Raw genomic sequence first — 14,065 nt, 5'->3', positions numbered from 1 at the left:
TCTCAGCATTGTCCTGCAGATTGACTAAGTTAATGTGTGTAAATGCTCAGAACAGTGCCTGGCACTTCCAGAGGCTGGAAGTAGGAGCTATGATTCCCCCTCTGTCCCTATTTCCCTTTTTTTCTTCTTCTCCTTCCTCCTCTTTGTTCCCTCAACCTTGGCTAACCAAGCCTGGCCACCATTTTACCTCATCTGGGTTATTATCACCTCTTCCAGGTTCCATGTTTTACTCCACCCCCAACCATTCTCCCTATTACAGCTGGAGAGGTCTTTTAAAAACACAGATCGAATCATTTACTCCCCAGATTGGAACCTGTTAAAGGCTTCATATGACTCTTCCAACCATGGCCTTCGAGGACTCACATGAGCTGGTTCTCGCCAATCCCCCAGCCTTTCTGGTGCTGCATCTGGAATCTCCTCCCTTGCCCCTGCCCCTCCTCATCTGCATCTGCCCCTTCGTGTCCTAAAGCCTCTATACCTGCTGTCCTCTCTGTTCCAATTCTTGCTTATCTCACTCCTTATCAAACCCAGTATCTTTCCTAAGTGTTCCCTGACCCCTCCAGGGCAGGTTATGCCCCCCCACCCCATAACACTCCCTCAAAGAACCCCATACTTCTGTTCCATAGCACTTATTGGCAGTTAAATTTCATTTGTTCAATGTCAGTTTTCCACCTTAGCCTAGAAGCCGCACAAAGGCAGGAACCATGTCTATGTGGCTGGTGGTTGTACCCAGTACCTAGCACAGTGCCTAGGTTGGAATAAGGGTAAAATGGTTGTTATGTAAATAAATATAAGAAACCTGGGATTTATGACTTGGTTATTGATAATTCAGCTAGATTTGGGGGGTTTTCCTTTTTTGTCACATTATAGAAGTGCTTCTGAATCCGTGTGTCACTCAACCTCACTCCCTGTGAATAAGCAGGACAGGCTCACTGAGGCCAGCTGATGAATGTGGCTGCATTATTTATGCCCAGAACCAGGAGAGCTATACGGGCTTCAGCACCAACACAAGAAGCCCCTTCAGCCTGAAAGGAGCATCTGTGCCTTTCAAGCAACGGAGATTAGATTAATAAGAGAATAAAAGCAATTACTGGAAAATAAATCCAAACATGGCAGTCACAAAGGAGTCCGTCACAGCACATTTATTTCTCTTTTATATGCAGGTCAGGAATTAAGAATCATGTTGCATGAAGTAAAGGACAGACAGAAGTTCGTCAGTGATGTTCAGTGTCTGCAGGACATGCAACACAAGGGGGACTCTGAGTATCAGGTAATTGTGGAAAGTGAGGAGTGTCTTTCACCTTCTCTTACAGTGTTGGCAAGTATGCAGACTAGAGTATCAGCTTATGATGCTCAGTCATCGTTTCCACAGGGGGTAACCATGAAAAATCACTACACCTTCCTGAGTCTCTGTTTCCTCATCTGTCAAATGGGGAGAACAATGGTGTCCATTTCACAACACCATCACCAAAAAAAAAAAAAAAAAAAAATAGAAAAGAAACAAGATAAAGAGTATTTAGGGCAGCATTTGACACACAGCCCTTAACAACAAAAGACATCAGGGTTTCAACAAACCAAGAAAAAAAAGACTATAAAGGGTTAACTGGGTCGTGTATAAAATAACATGCTCTTCTGTTGTCAGAAGAAGGGTGGTTACATATTCTACAATAAGCTAACTGTTGGTCTCCCTGGTTACGGTGTTTACATGCAAAAACAAAACAGAAAAGGAGCCCTAGGGGTCATGATGCAATTACCAGGGGCTGGCATAGGACAAACTTGCTAGACTGGGTTGTGGGATTCTGGGAGCTGTACAAGGTGTCAGTCATCCCCCTGCCGGAGGTCAGCCCTCACCAATCAAGAGCCATGTCCTCAGCCTTGTTGGAGGATGGAAAAGCACTCCTTCCCTAAGAAGAATAAAGATCTGCCATTCTGAGTTGTTTTTTTTTTTTCCCTTCTCCTCCTTAGTAATTTCAAATATAACCGAACCTCCTGGGTCACCAAGGAAACCAAACCTGTCGCAGTAACCTGATTTCACCTGTATAATATGGCTTCACTTTGGGGCTGGAAATGGAGTCAGCAATTTCCTCCCACAACTTGCCAGCCCACATATAAGAAAACTATAAAATCCAGGGAATTTCTGGAAAACAAATAAGGATGTAAACATCTGAACCAGTCACCCTAGAAATCCATCTCCTTCTCACAAAGATGCCTCTGCCACCTGGCTTGGGCGTGGAAATACTTTTTGAGATTGTCTCTAGAACAGGCACATAGGGAGAACAATCTTATTACTCTGTGGTCCCTGCTGAAGAAAAAGCACACACAACCGAGTAACTTGGAGGCATTGTCGCTTTATTTTCTAATCTCAGTTGGGTTTTCAGGGTTGCCTTTCCATTCATTCAGCCAGTATTTATCAAGGGCCTACTATGTGCTGGATGAGATATCTATTCTCCCAGAGTTCTTGTCCTAGGCATGGGGGAACAACACCTATGAGTAAATGTGCAAGACAGTTTTAACTACTGCTATCGTTTAGATCTGGAATAACCCCTCAAAGGCCCGTGTATTAAAGGTTTGGGCCTCCAGCTTGACACTGTTGGTGGTAGAACCTTTCAGGGGTGGAATCTGTGGGATAGTCCAGTCCCTTCCTCCCTCCCTCCCTCCCTCTCTCTCTCTCTCCCCAGTTGCTATGAGGTGAACCCACTTCCTCTGCCATGCACTCCTACCATGTTGTATGGTGCTGCCATAGGCCCAAAGCAATGGGACCGAGAGACCAAGAACTGAAAGCTCAAAAACTGTGAGCCTTTCCTCTTTTAAGTTGATGTATCTCAAATTATTAACTGTCCAAAGAAGTGAATGATGGGAAAGAGCCTAGAACCTCCCAAGTAGAAGAAAATCGAGTGTTAGTGCCCTGAGGCAGGAACTAGCCTGGGACACTGGAAGAAACAAAAGCCCACCAGAGTGGCTGAAAGATATTCCCGAGAGGAAGTAATGAGGAGGCAGAAGAAGTTCATCGGAGCAGATCGTGTTGGGTCTCACAGGGCAAAGCTTGGCATTTAGATGTGATTCTTAACACGGTGAGAATTATTGAGTGGTTTTAAGTAGTAGGATCTGATCTACATATTAAAAAGATCACTTTGGGCCCAGCATGGTGGTGGCACATTCCTATAATCCCAGCTACTGGGAGACTGAGGCAAAAGGATCACAAGTTCAAAGACAGCCTGGGCCACTTCGCAAGACCCTGCCTCAAAATAAAATAAATAAATAAAGGCTAGAGAATGTAGCTCAGTGAAAGAGCACCCCTGGGGGGCAACAGAAAAAGCAGAAAAATTCATGGTGAAACTCAAATGGAAATTTAGGAGAGAGATTATGGTGACTTGGTTGGTAGTTGTGGAGGTGGCAAAAAGTGGCCCGACCCAGGAAACCACAGAACAGACGTCTTGCTAGATGAAGAGGAGGAGTGAGGGAAAGAGAGAGTGAGGGGAGACTCACTTCAGCACCCTTCCTCTGCCATCAGTCCCTCCTCTTATCATCACTATTTTAAACCTTTCCACTCTTCAAACCTCCAACTGCCTTAATTTCTGACTATTTCCCTCTTATATCACATACCAAAGAAACGAAATGAAAAACCCAAGACCAGCACATGGAACGCACCCAACCTATTAACACTGTAACCCTCAAGTCTCCGGGGAGTGACCTCCTTCCTTCCAAGGACCAGCTGAGGTGTTGGTCCCACCCCTTTGCTCTCCAGCCTCTCCCACCCAGGGCCCCATGTCTGTCTTTGACCTTCCCTTCTCCTCATTGACTATCTAGACTTGCTCATGCATCTCCCATCTATGACCCAAAGAACAACCTCTACTTTACACTAACGACTTGTAGACAGGAGCCTGCCCAAAGTGTCAGAATCATATGCTCACTCGCTTATTGGTTATTTCCACCTGGAAGTTACATAGGCATCTCCTGTTCAACGAGCCAGCTGTATGATGGACAGCTGTACTCCACGTGTCCACTCCTGGCCAAGTTTCCTGTGGCCTACGCCTGCCTTGGCTCCTTCCTCTCCCCTCCACCCACACCCCACCAGTTACAAGCCGAGTTCACCTATGAGCTCGCGACATTCTGTTTTCCTTTTTATCCTAGTGCCACCACTGTGGTTCCAACCTCCACAATTTCTCTCCAAGATTATTATGACAACCTTATAACCCATCTCCTTGCCTCTGTGATCTCTCTCATCATCTTTCAGATTGCTTTCTTGAAATCTAAGCTGTGCATTTGACTAGGCCATTGGAATACACAAAATCTTTCCAGTGTTTTGCCACACTTAAAGGCAGGCCCAGGACCCAAGAACCTGAGCAAACCAACCCAGCCTCAACACCGCCCCCCCCACCCCCAACCTCCTCTTCCCCTTTGCACTTCGCTCTCTTGACACAAGGGTGGTGAGGATCATAGTTTTAATTTAGAACTAAAGGAAACCTCTGTACTCTTACAAGACGTACTCATAGTAGTTTTATTTTATTTTTAATTTTGTAAAACCTTTATACTTTACATATCATGAAATTCAATCTGTTTTAACTGTTAATGATTTTTAGTAAATTTACCAAGTTTGCAGCCGGGGCTATCAGTTTTAGAACATTCCCATCACCCCAATACCATAGTACCCTTTTATATCTCTTCTATATTATGTTACAATTATCTTTTGAGCAAATGTACAACAGCTCCTTAAGGGCAAGGGCTGAGTCTCTTTTATGTTGAACCATGGGCCCTGTCATTCGCTAAAGTCAATATTAACCTAACTTGGCCACCAACTCTATTTATTAGACTTAGATCCAGCTGACCTGTGACTATTCTTTTTTTTAATATTTATTTTTTAGTTGTAGATGGTCACAATATTTTTATTTTATTTTATATGGTGCTGAGGATCTAACCCAGGGCCCCACACGTGCTAGGTGAGTGCTCTACCGCTGAGCCACAACCCCAGCCCGTGACTATTCTTAAGAGTCAAATTCACCTTTTTTTTTTCTTTTAGCATTTTCAATCCCACTTATCCAGAGATTTGCAAAAAAATGAGTACGGTTGTCTTGAAAAGATGCTCTGTGTATTGTTGAAGTGAGTGTACAGAGATAGTAACCACTTGAAAGGGAACAGCACTGATTTTTTTTTAGTTATATGATTCAGTCTATGCTTTGTTTCAAAAAGTATTTAAAGTAGTGGTTTAAGATTCAATTACATACCAGGCGCGGTAGCACACGCCTGTAATCCCAGTGGCTCAGGAGGCTGAGACAGGGAAATCACAAGTTCAAAGCCAGCCTCAGCAATGGCGAGGTGTTAAGCAACTCAATGAGACTCTGTCTTTAAATAAAAACGTGGCTCAGTGGTTGAGTGCCCCTGAGTTCAATTCCTGGTACCCCCACAACCCTCCCCAGAAAAGAATTTATTGTATGACTTTAGTGACCCCTCAGTAACCTGGCCCACATATGACCTATATGTATTTAGATAATTTTCTGAGACTTGATGTTGGATAGTTATTGATGAGCTTGGTCGTCATTTACCAACTGTGGAAATCCTTGTTTTCTCTCTCAGTTCAGCCATCTGCTCGGGACACCAGGGATTCCCTGTTTCAGGGTGTACAAATAGTGTAAGACCTAATAACTAGGTGTGACTCCCAAATCATATACATTTGCCACATATTCCTTCCTGTGCCTGACTTGCCTTTAATGAACTGGCTCAAATTGAAGCCCTTAGAAACCTCCAGGGTAAACTATTCCTGCTCCATCCTAAAATATGCTAAGGGTTGGTATGCACCAAATTAGCAGTGCTTTTCAGGTCTCTGTGCTAGCAGCAGGAGAAGAGGGATAAACCCACCCTGAGTTATTTTGATACTACTCCTTTCAGTGGCTGGGTGGGACCCTTTTGAGAAAACAAGAGGGAACAAACATCTATTTGGCATATTACATGCTATTTCAGAATCTGGTAAACTAGTATATAATTATATGCCATCTCAGAATTTGGCTCTATTTCTTCAAGGGTGTTCATGCTGCATAGTTATGTGTGTGTGTATGTGTGTGTGTTTCCTTGTGGTCAAATGTGTTTATGTAAAGGGAAGGCAGAATTTAGCCATTAATGTCTACTAGAAAGCAGGAGGGAAAGATTACACCTGGCATTTCAGAACAATTTTCTATAATCCATTGAATGTGTCCAAATGGGTTTCATCCCATGTCCCTTATTCAGAATCTTGATTCTTTTAAGTGCAGATCAAACAGCTAGACGTGACGATATAGATTTATTCATGGACATGATAGGTGACTTTATACCAGGTGGCAAGAGTTTCGAGAGCAGATGCAGGTTGAGCAACACTAATCTGAAAATCCAAAACACAAAACATTTTTGAACCACCAACATGAAGCCAAGAGTGGAAAATTCCACATGAGAAAAATTTGTTTCATAGACAAAGTTATTAAAAATATCGTATAAAATATAAGGTAAAGATGAAACATAAATGAATTTGTTTAGGCTTGGGCCCCATCCTCCAGACATTTCATTCTGTAATATACACAAAATCCGTAAAATCTGGAAGAAGAAAAATCTGAGATCTGAAACAGTTCTGGTCCCCAACATCCAGATAAAGGATACACGACCTGTCACTCAACTTCCCTTCCAACAGGGAAAAGATTCTCTCCCCAGCTTGCCTGTGAGATGCGTGTTTTATTAATTTATTTATGAGGAGACTATCATGTCAAACTTTTTAATGGCTTCAGTTTCTTAACCTTTTAAAATGAATGAATTTCAAGAATGTTATCAATGATAATTAAATCCCAGTCCCCGGGTTTTGTATATTAGAGCATAAGAACAACAAAGCAGCAGCAATTGAAGGCAGTGGCCATGGCCACATCTCAAATGCCTCCAGGGTTAGTGTAACAATAGCCCTGTGGATGCCATTACTGACAGAGATGTAAAGCCAGATCACTTTCAGGATGGTTTTTACACCAGAGCTATGTGGCTGGCAAGTGTTCCTGTGGCATGTGGCTTCTTAAGTCATCAGGAGTCCCACTGGTGACTAAAGAGGGAAGACAGATAATAAAAAAAGAATCTCTGAGCACAACTGCAGGCTCAGAAAGTTGTAATGCCAAAGAAAAAGTGGTTTACGATGTGACCCCAAGTGACTGAGAGCAGGAGCTGCTCATTGGGCCGTCTGGGGACTCTAGGCAGGGAAACAGAGCTCTACTTACAGGGCAGAAAAGCAATGATGAGCCCCAGACCCGGACAGAAAGGCTCTTTCTTCTGTGGCCAAGATCATAGTCATGCGCTTTGGCAAAGGCTGACTTTGGAAATAGAAGTAAACCAGGAAATAGGATTGAAAACAGCAATTAAAAACCTGACGACGTAGGGGAGGGGGACCTTTGAGGGAACCCTCACCATGGGCCAGTCACTGCTCCCATGTTACCCACAGAACCTCCCGCTCTCCTCCTAACAGTCTTGCAGATGAGAGAGCTGACAATCAATGGAGTTAGTTCTCAATGCTAGAAAGTGGCAGCCCTGGGGCTCGTGGTGTTTACCAGGATTGAGTTACAGTGAGTCACAAAGCCCCCGCTGTCCCCCACAGGCAGACAGGCACATTCTGTGATTTGCCCCCATGGTGGAGGCTTCTGCACAGGAGGCAGCCTGACTGCCTGTGCTGTCGTCAGAGGGTGGGCTGGCAGCCGAGCGGGGACATTACCAAAGGAGAAGCGAAGAAGGAAGCCCTGGCTCTCCCCAGAAGGAAAGAAAGAAAGAAGTCACCTGCAGCCTTCCATTTCAAGACTGCCCTCTGATGGTCTTGCCACACAGCAGAAGCTTATTTATAGCCATCTCAGGCCTGACACACGGAATAGAAGGGGAGGACGATAGAAGCACAGGTTATGAATTGCCAATCCGTTCCTCCTCCTGACCCGTGGGTTTCACCCTCTGCTGGTCACGTCAGGATCCCTACCATAGAGATCTTGTCAACAGCAATGACCCAAAATCACTCACATTTACAAATACAAAGAAAAGTAGCCCTCTGGGGAAAATATGGCTAGGTTCTTGCTTGTTTCTAGGACCAGAAGTCTGGTGGCTCTGTTCCCGTGTTCCTTCTCAGCAGAGCTATGACTGAGAGGATTGATGCTTGATTTACACAGAAAGATTGCTGGTCATCTCAAGATAAAAATTATCAAGTACCGACCTTGCCGCTGGTTTGTTCTTGCTAATCTACACGAGGAGGGAAAAGGAACCAGAGGCGGGGGAAATGCTTTTCAGTATAGCAAGTCCATCTATCCCTCCTCCCTTTTGGTAAAGAAATATTTAAGTCGTATGCATTCTTGGAGAGAATTTTCAAAAAACACTCAGCCCACAAGAATTCTGTTCATCCCACAAAATCTGCCGTGGTCCTACGTGCATGTGCTCATACTGGCTCCTCCACTTTCAGCCTTTAATATCAGTAGGTTAAGGCGACACAGACATCTGTCACTTTGGGAAACAACACTCCATGCCAGAAATCCCACTCCCAGGAGTTCTGGTTGGCAGACGTCATAAAAGGACAGAAAAGTGGCTCATATTTCATTGAACTTCATCAAGCTCTTCAGATTTCTTTTACGTTTGCTTTGGCTCATTTATCATTTCTTGTTTATTTAACTTATTCATTATAGTTACTATCTAGTGTTCTTTGCATTTTCTTTTTTTTACATTATGAAACAAACACTATCGGGTTATTTATTTCAATGATTTACTATCTATATGACATTACTTTTAAAAAATAAGACAAACAGTGGGACAGGGGGGAAAAAAAAAGAAAGTCATTTCAGAGAGTTCTCCCTCTCCAAGCAAGGCGGGGTGCAACTCCATCTCTCTTCTGGAATCCAGGATTCCACCTGCTGCAGGTGACCATCTGGCTGCTGGGGACGAGCTGGAGGCCAGGGCCTTACCTGTGATTCAGTTGAGAAGCACAGTGTGAGCAGGTGCTCAATGTTTTGCTAGTATCAGGTCATTTCTATTCTTAACCTTGTAGCATAATGTTAGATTTTCTCCATGGCATGAAACTCTGGAAAGTCCTGCCATAACACATCACAGAGGAAAGTGTTTCTTGTAACAGAAGGAAAAGAAATCTTTCCTTTCTCAGCCTGTCTAGGAAGCAGGATATGGCAGGTCTACTTTAGTAACAATATTGTTGATCCCACACCAAATCCATTCTCTGTGACAGTGGATGATTTGACCCTAAAGGGCAAAGGTGAATTAGGTCACTGGGTCTACAAGTATAGAAAATACTCCTAAAGTATTACTCTTTGGGGTTATTTAAAATGTCAGCTGAGATCTTCATAGCACATGATATCTTTGAATTTGTTTAGTCCTAGTTATTAGAGGAGAAAGATTTGGAACCAGATTTTATTTGAATTTTGCTAAGAAAAATGGGGGGGGGAATTAGTTCTGTTGCTTATTTTATTTTTATTATTTCGCATTTAGGGATTGGTATTTTTTTTCCAAAGCCAAAATGCAGTTCAATTAATATTAAGATAAAGGGTCACCCTTTATCTACAAGAGATTGAGCCCAAAGTCCCCAATATGTGCCTAAAACTGCAAATAACAATGACTCCTGTATATTGTTTTCTCCCCTGATACCTATATGCAAATGATAAAACTGAGTTTATAAATCAGGCACAGTAAAAGATGAATAACAATAAGAGGGGCACAATAGTAGCACGTGCCTATAATCCCACCTACTTGGGAGGCTGAGGCAGGAGGACCATAAGTCTGACAATACTGTCAGCAACTTAGCAAAACTATTTCTGGAATTAATGAAAGAGAATAATTTTAACAATATACTTTAATAAAATTGCCAACATCACTACTTTGAACTGTTATTAAGTAAAATAAGGGTCACGTGAACATAAGCACTTTGATGTTACCACATTGGTTCTGATCACTGAGATAGCTACACAGTAATCGTTAGACAAGCAGCATATATGCTGAATAAAGGGATGATTCATTAGGACAGGACAAGATGAGAAAAGTGAGATTTCATCATGCTACTTAGAATGGTACTCAGTTCAAAAACGCATAAATTGTTCATTTCTGGACTCTTCCATTTAATAATTTTGGACCAAAGTTGACCATACCAGAGAAGAGGAGTAATCAGGAAAATGAAAGAGAAAAAGATGTCCCATGATCTGGTTCTTAGTGATCAGCAGGATTGGCCAAGGGAACATTGTGTGGAGGTTATTCCGAGCAAAGGGAATAGCATTTGCCAAAGCTCTAATGTGAAAATTCTGCACACTGAGGGTAACCTTGCAGACAGGAGTAGCAAGAAGGGGGATCTAGGAAGAGAATGAGATGGAAGGAGAAGCTAATATGGCAGATCAGGTATAACCTTCCTCGAGAAGGCAAGTGTTGGGTAAGATCTTGACAAAATGCCTGTTAGTGTGTTTATTATTTGGTCTTATTAAAGCAGTGACTGATATTTTTGACCTAGTGTTTTGCGCGAAGGGCCAATAGGGCAATGCCTGGTCTTTATACTTGATAGCCGACACTTTAGGAACCCTCAGAGAAGGATAACATCTATCTTATGCTCCTCACAATCAGAATGAAGCCTCAAGTTGCCAAAGCCAGTCATAAATCAGAAACAAACATTTTTTTGTTTTCTCTAGGCTTGTTTGAGACGACAGGAATACAGAAGAGACTCAAAGGATGAGAAGAAACAAGATCAGTTTGAGGGGCAAGAGATAGATTTTGAGAGATCCCGGAATTCAAGCGGGTCATCTTCCAAACAGGTATGGAGAATTCTGGGGAACAGGCAGTTTCCTACTCCTGTGTGTGTGTGTGTGTGTGTGTGTATGTACTCAAAAAGGAGATGTTACAGAATCCTAAAGGTCAGGACAGGGAGAGGTGCGGGGTAAGGCATGGGCCCAAAGATTCCATCCCAGACACCACCCACCACTTCCCAGCTGTGTGGCCTTCCTACTTTTGGGTGAGGGCTTGCTCTTCTTTCCTGTGGTTAAAAGACTCAATGTCGATGGTCTGCAAATACCATCTGCATCAGAAATGCTGGAACGCTTTGATTTTAAGAGTTGAAGGCACTGGGCGTTCATGTTTGTGACTTAGGGTCTAAGCCACTGCATGCTCGAGTCTAGCTTTTATTTCAAATGGAAGAAGATAGCAAAAACATGGTGATAACGTCGTCATGCAAAAACTGGCAATTGTTTAAATATTTGCATCTAGGATGATAACAAATAATAGGAACAATATCATATTTTTTAGCAGAATGATGCGGATGATGATAATAGCAGTCAAAATAGTTACCATATGTGAGTTCTTACAGCAGTCCAGGCACTGTACTAAGTAGCTAATACGTATTAGCTTATTTAATTTTCACACATCTATACGTATCTAACACACACACACACACACACACACACTTGCCCCATTTTACAGATAGGAAAACTGCACCTAAGAAGTTAAGAAATTTTACCTAAGATCTCACAGCCAGTATGTTGTGAAGTAGGAATTCCATGCCAGGCAGGCTGACCCCAGAGAAGGTATTCCGAACTGCTGAGCTGTCCAATCATATTTCATCTTTAAGATCTTGGCTGTCTGAGAATTTTACTTATCCTGCCTACAAGCTAAATACCACAAACTGCATTCAAGCCTGATTGTTAGCATGGTGAATTGATTTAAGATGAGTAATATGCCTTTTATGAATTCTTACTTAATATTTTATGCCTGAAATAGACTCCAGAGGGAGGGACTCTCTCTCTCTCTTTCATATCAGTGGCGTGGATCTCTGAGATAGATCTTGGATACCTGATATCAATCAAATTCTTGTTGAGATTTCTTCTTTAATCTACAGTGTTCACAACTGCAGTTATTTAATGTTCAAAGGACACCTTTAAAACATCTATGATTGATGTTTATGGATGTAGCTATATCCCTGGGAGAGATGTATACTCCCTAATAAGGGATATAAAATCACAGGACAAAATATCCCGCCTAGAGTCTGAAGGTGAAGGAGACCATCTCACGGTACCGCCAGCTCCAAGAAGAACATGTTGCTAAGGCTTTTTCCTGTTAGTCAAGGACTAGATATGATGTCTGCTGCTGGATAAACTTAGGGAGTGAGATCAATCCAAAAAATTAAATCCAGTTTGGATAGAATAACACATTTTAGCTCTAAGACAAATTCTTACATTTTTACACTTAGAAACAAAAATCAAGAACGGATAAGAAAATTTAAAGTATTTTAAGTCAAGTAGTGTGTAGCAATCTTCCTAGAATGGCATTACTAAACAAATGGGCATCTGGATTCTTCTGTTTTCATGCAAAGATTCATGTTCATAGTCGGGGCCAGTTTGTATGGCAGCTCGTGTGCATTTGGGACGTTTGGGACTTGCAGTTTATGCTCCTCTTTACTCATTTTAGGGGACAAGCTGGTGTCAGAGTCCTATGGTTTCCTTCTTTCTGCTATAAAAATTAACCACTCTTTCAGACCACTTCTAAATAAGGACATGGTTATACATATAGAAGTAATTATGTGAAATAGCTTCTATAATCATAGACTATTTGTCTGAATTTTCTGACTCTTAATTTTATTATTCACTTATACTCACCACAAAATAATGAAAAAATTGCATAGAACTGGTAATTTCTATCTAAAGTACAAGTTGGATGCAGTGGCCATGCCTGTAATCCCAACAACTTGGGAGCCTGAGGCAAGAGGATCACATCTTCAAGGCCAGCCTCTTCAAGTTAGGGAGACCCTGTCTCAAAATGAAATTTTAGAAGAGGCTGGAGCTGTAGCTGAGTGGTAGAGTACCCCTGGATTCAACCCCGAGAAACACACACACACACACACACACACACATACACACACGCACACACAGTAGGAGGACAGGAGTTTCTGTGTTCATACTATTCCACCATTCCTCGGTGTATCGGAGAACGTGAAACATTGCTTACATAATCTCATTTTTTCCAAATGATAAAACCATGGGGCTAGGGTTGTGGCTCAGTGGTAGAGTGCTTGCCTAGCATGCACAAGGCACTGGGTTCGATCCTCAGCACCACATAAATGTAAAATAAAGTTATTGTGTCCACCTAAAACTAAAAAATAAATATTAAAAAAAAACACACACAAGGGTTTGGTCCTTGTCTGTATGAATGACTTTAAGGCTATATCGTCTCATCAAGAAGAGTGACAGTGGGCTGGGGTTGTAGCTCAGTGGCAGAGCACTTGCCTCACATGTGTGAAGCACTGGGTTTGATCCTCAGCACCACATAAAAATAAATTAATTAAATAAAGGTACCATGTCCATCTACAACTAAAATTTTTTTTTTTTTTTTTTTAAAAGAAGAAGAGTGACAAAATCAGAATTTTCCACAGTGAAGTTCACTGCTTTGCTTTTAGGGTTGGACCCCCACCTACATTTCTACGAAATCTGATTGTCTTTAAGCCTTCAGAGCCTGGAGATGTCCTGCCATATCTCAATTCCTGAAGGAATGCACAACTTATTAATAAGCTTTTTTTCTCAGTGTCCATAACACCAGGGAGATCCTGGACCTAGTCTCCCAGAGACTATAAGAAATAAGAAACAAGAAAGCTGGCATCTCCCAAAGGAGAACCAGGCCAGACAGATCCAATTTCCAGAGCTCAGCGTATTGAATGTCACATCAGGAGCTAGAGTGCCAAAACTTCTGTCAATCAGAGAGGGGCAGGAGAAAGAAGCTGCTCAGAGAGCCAGTGTGAACCCACCAAAGTCCCCCTCCCTTGGTGCAAGTTCCCCGAGTAATTTCTTTCCAGAGATTGCAGTGCTGAAACCTCTAAGTAACATTTTGCCTCTGATTTGTGGAGGCAGGTTTATTCTCTTAGTGAGTGGCTAGTATGAAAGTGAATTGCTTGCTCCATGGAAATTCTTCCACCATTCTGTCACTATGTGGAGCATGCCAGGACCAAATTTTGACACCTGAATTGCAATTTTCATCACTTGTTCATTTCTTAACTCAGATTCGCATTCTGACAATTCTGATGAGCCTGGAACAAGCAAGGCATTTACCATCAGGTGATGGCTCCAGTGTC

General features: G+C 42.4%; 1 protein-coding gene across 2 annotated transcripts in view; it reads left to right on the top strand.

The window, feature by feature from the left end:
• Positions 1–1,180: 1,180 nt before the first annotated feature.
• Positions 1,181–14,065, top strand: part of Marchf10 (membrane associated ring-CH-type finger 10) — an 81,527-nt gene continuing 68,642 nt past the window's right edge. For both annotated transcript variants that reach the window (XM_027946336.2, XM_027946333.2), the window contains exons 1-2: positions 1,181–1,270; positions 10,644–10,766. In XM_027946336.2, the coding sequence (XP_027802137.1) occupies positions 1,181–1,270; positions 10,644–10,766 (213 nt within the window). The remainder of the gene's footprint in view (positions 1,271–10,643; positions 10,767–14,065) is intronic.

This window comes from Marmota flaviventris, chromosome 17 (genome assembly GCF_047511675.1).
Source record: "Marmota flaviventris isolate mMarFla1 chromosome 17, mMarFla1.hap1, whole genome shotgun sequence".
NCBI classification, from domain to species: Eukaryota; Metazoa; Chordata; class Mammalia; order Rodentia; family Sciuridae; genus Marmota; species Marmota flaviventris.
Note: the sequence above shows the minus strand (reverse complement) of the source record. Positions and strands in the feature narration are given on the sequence as shown.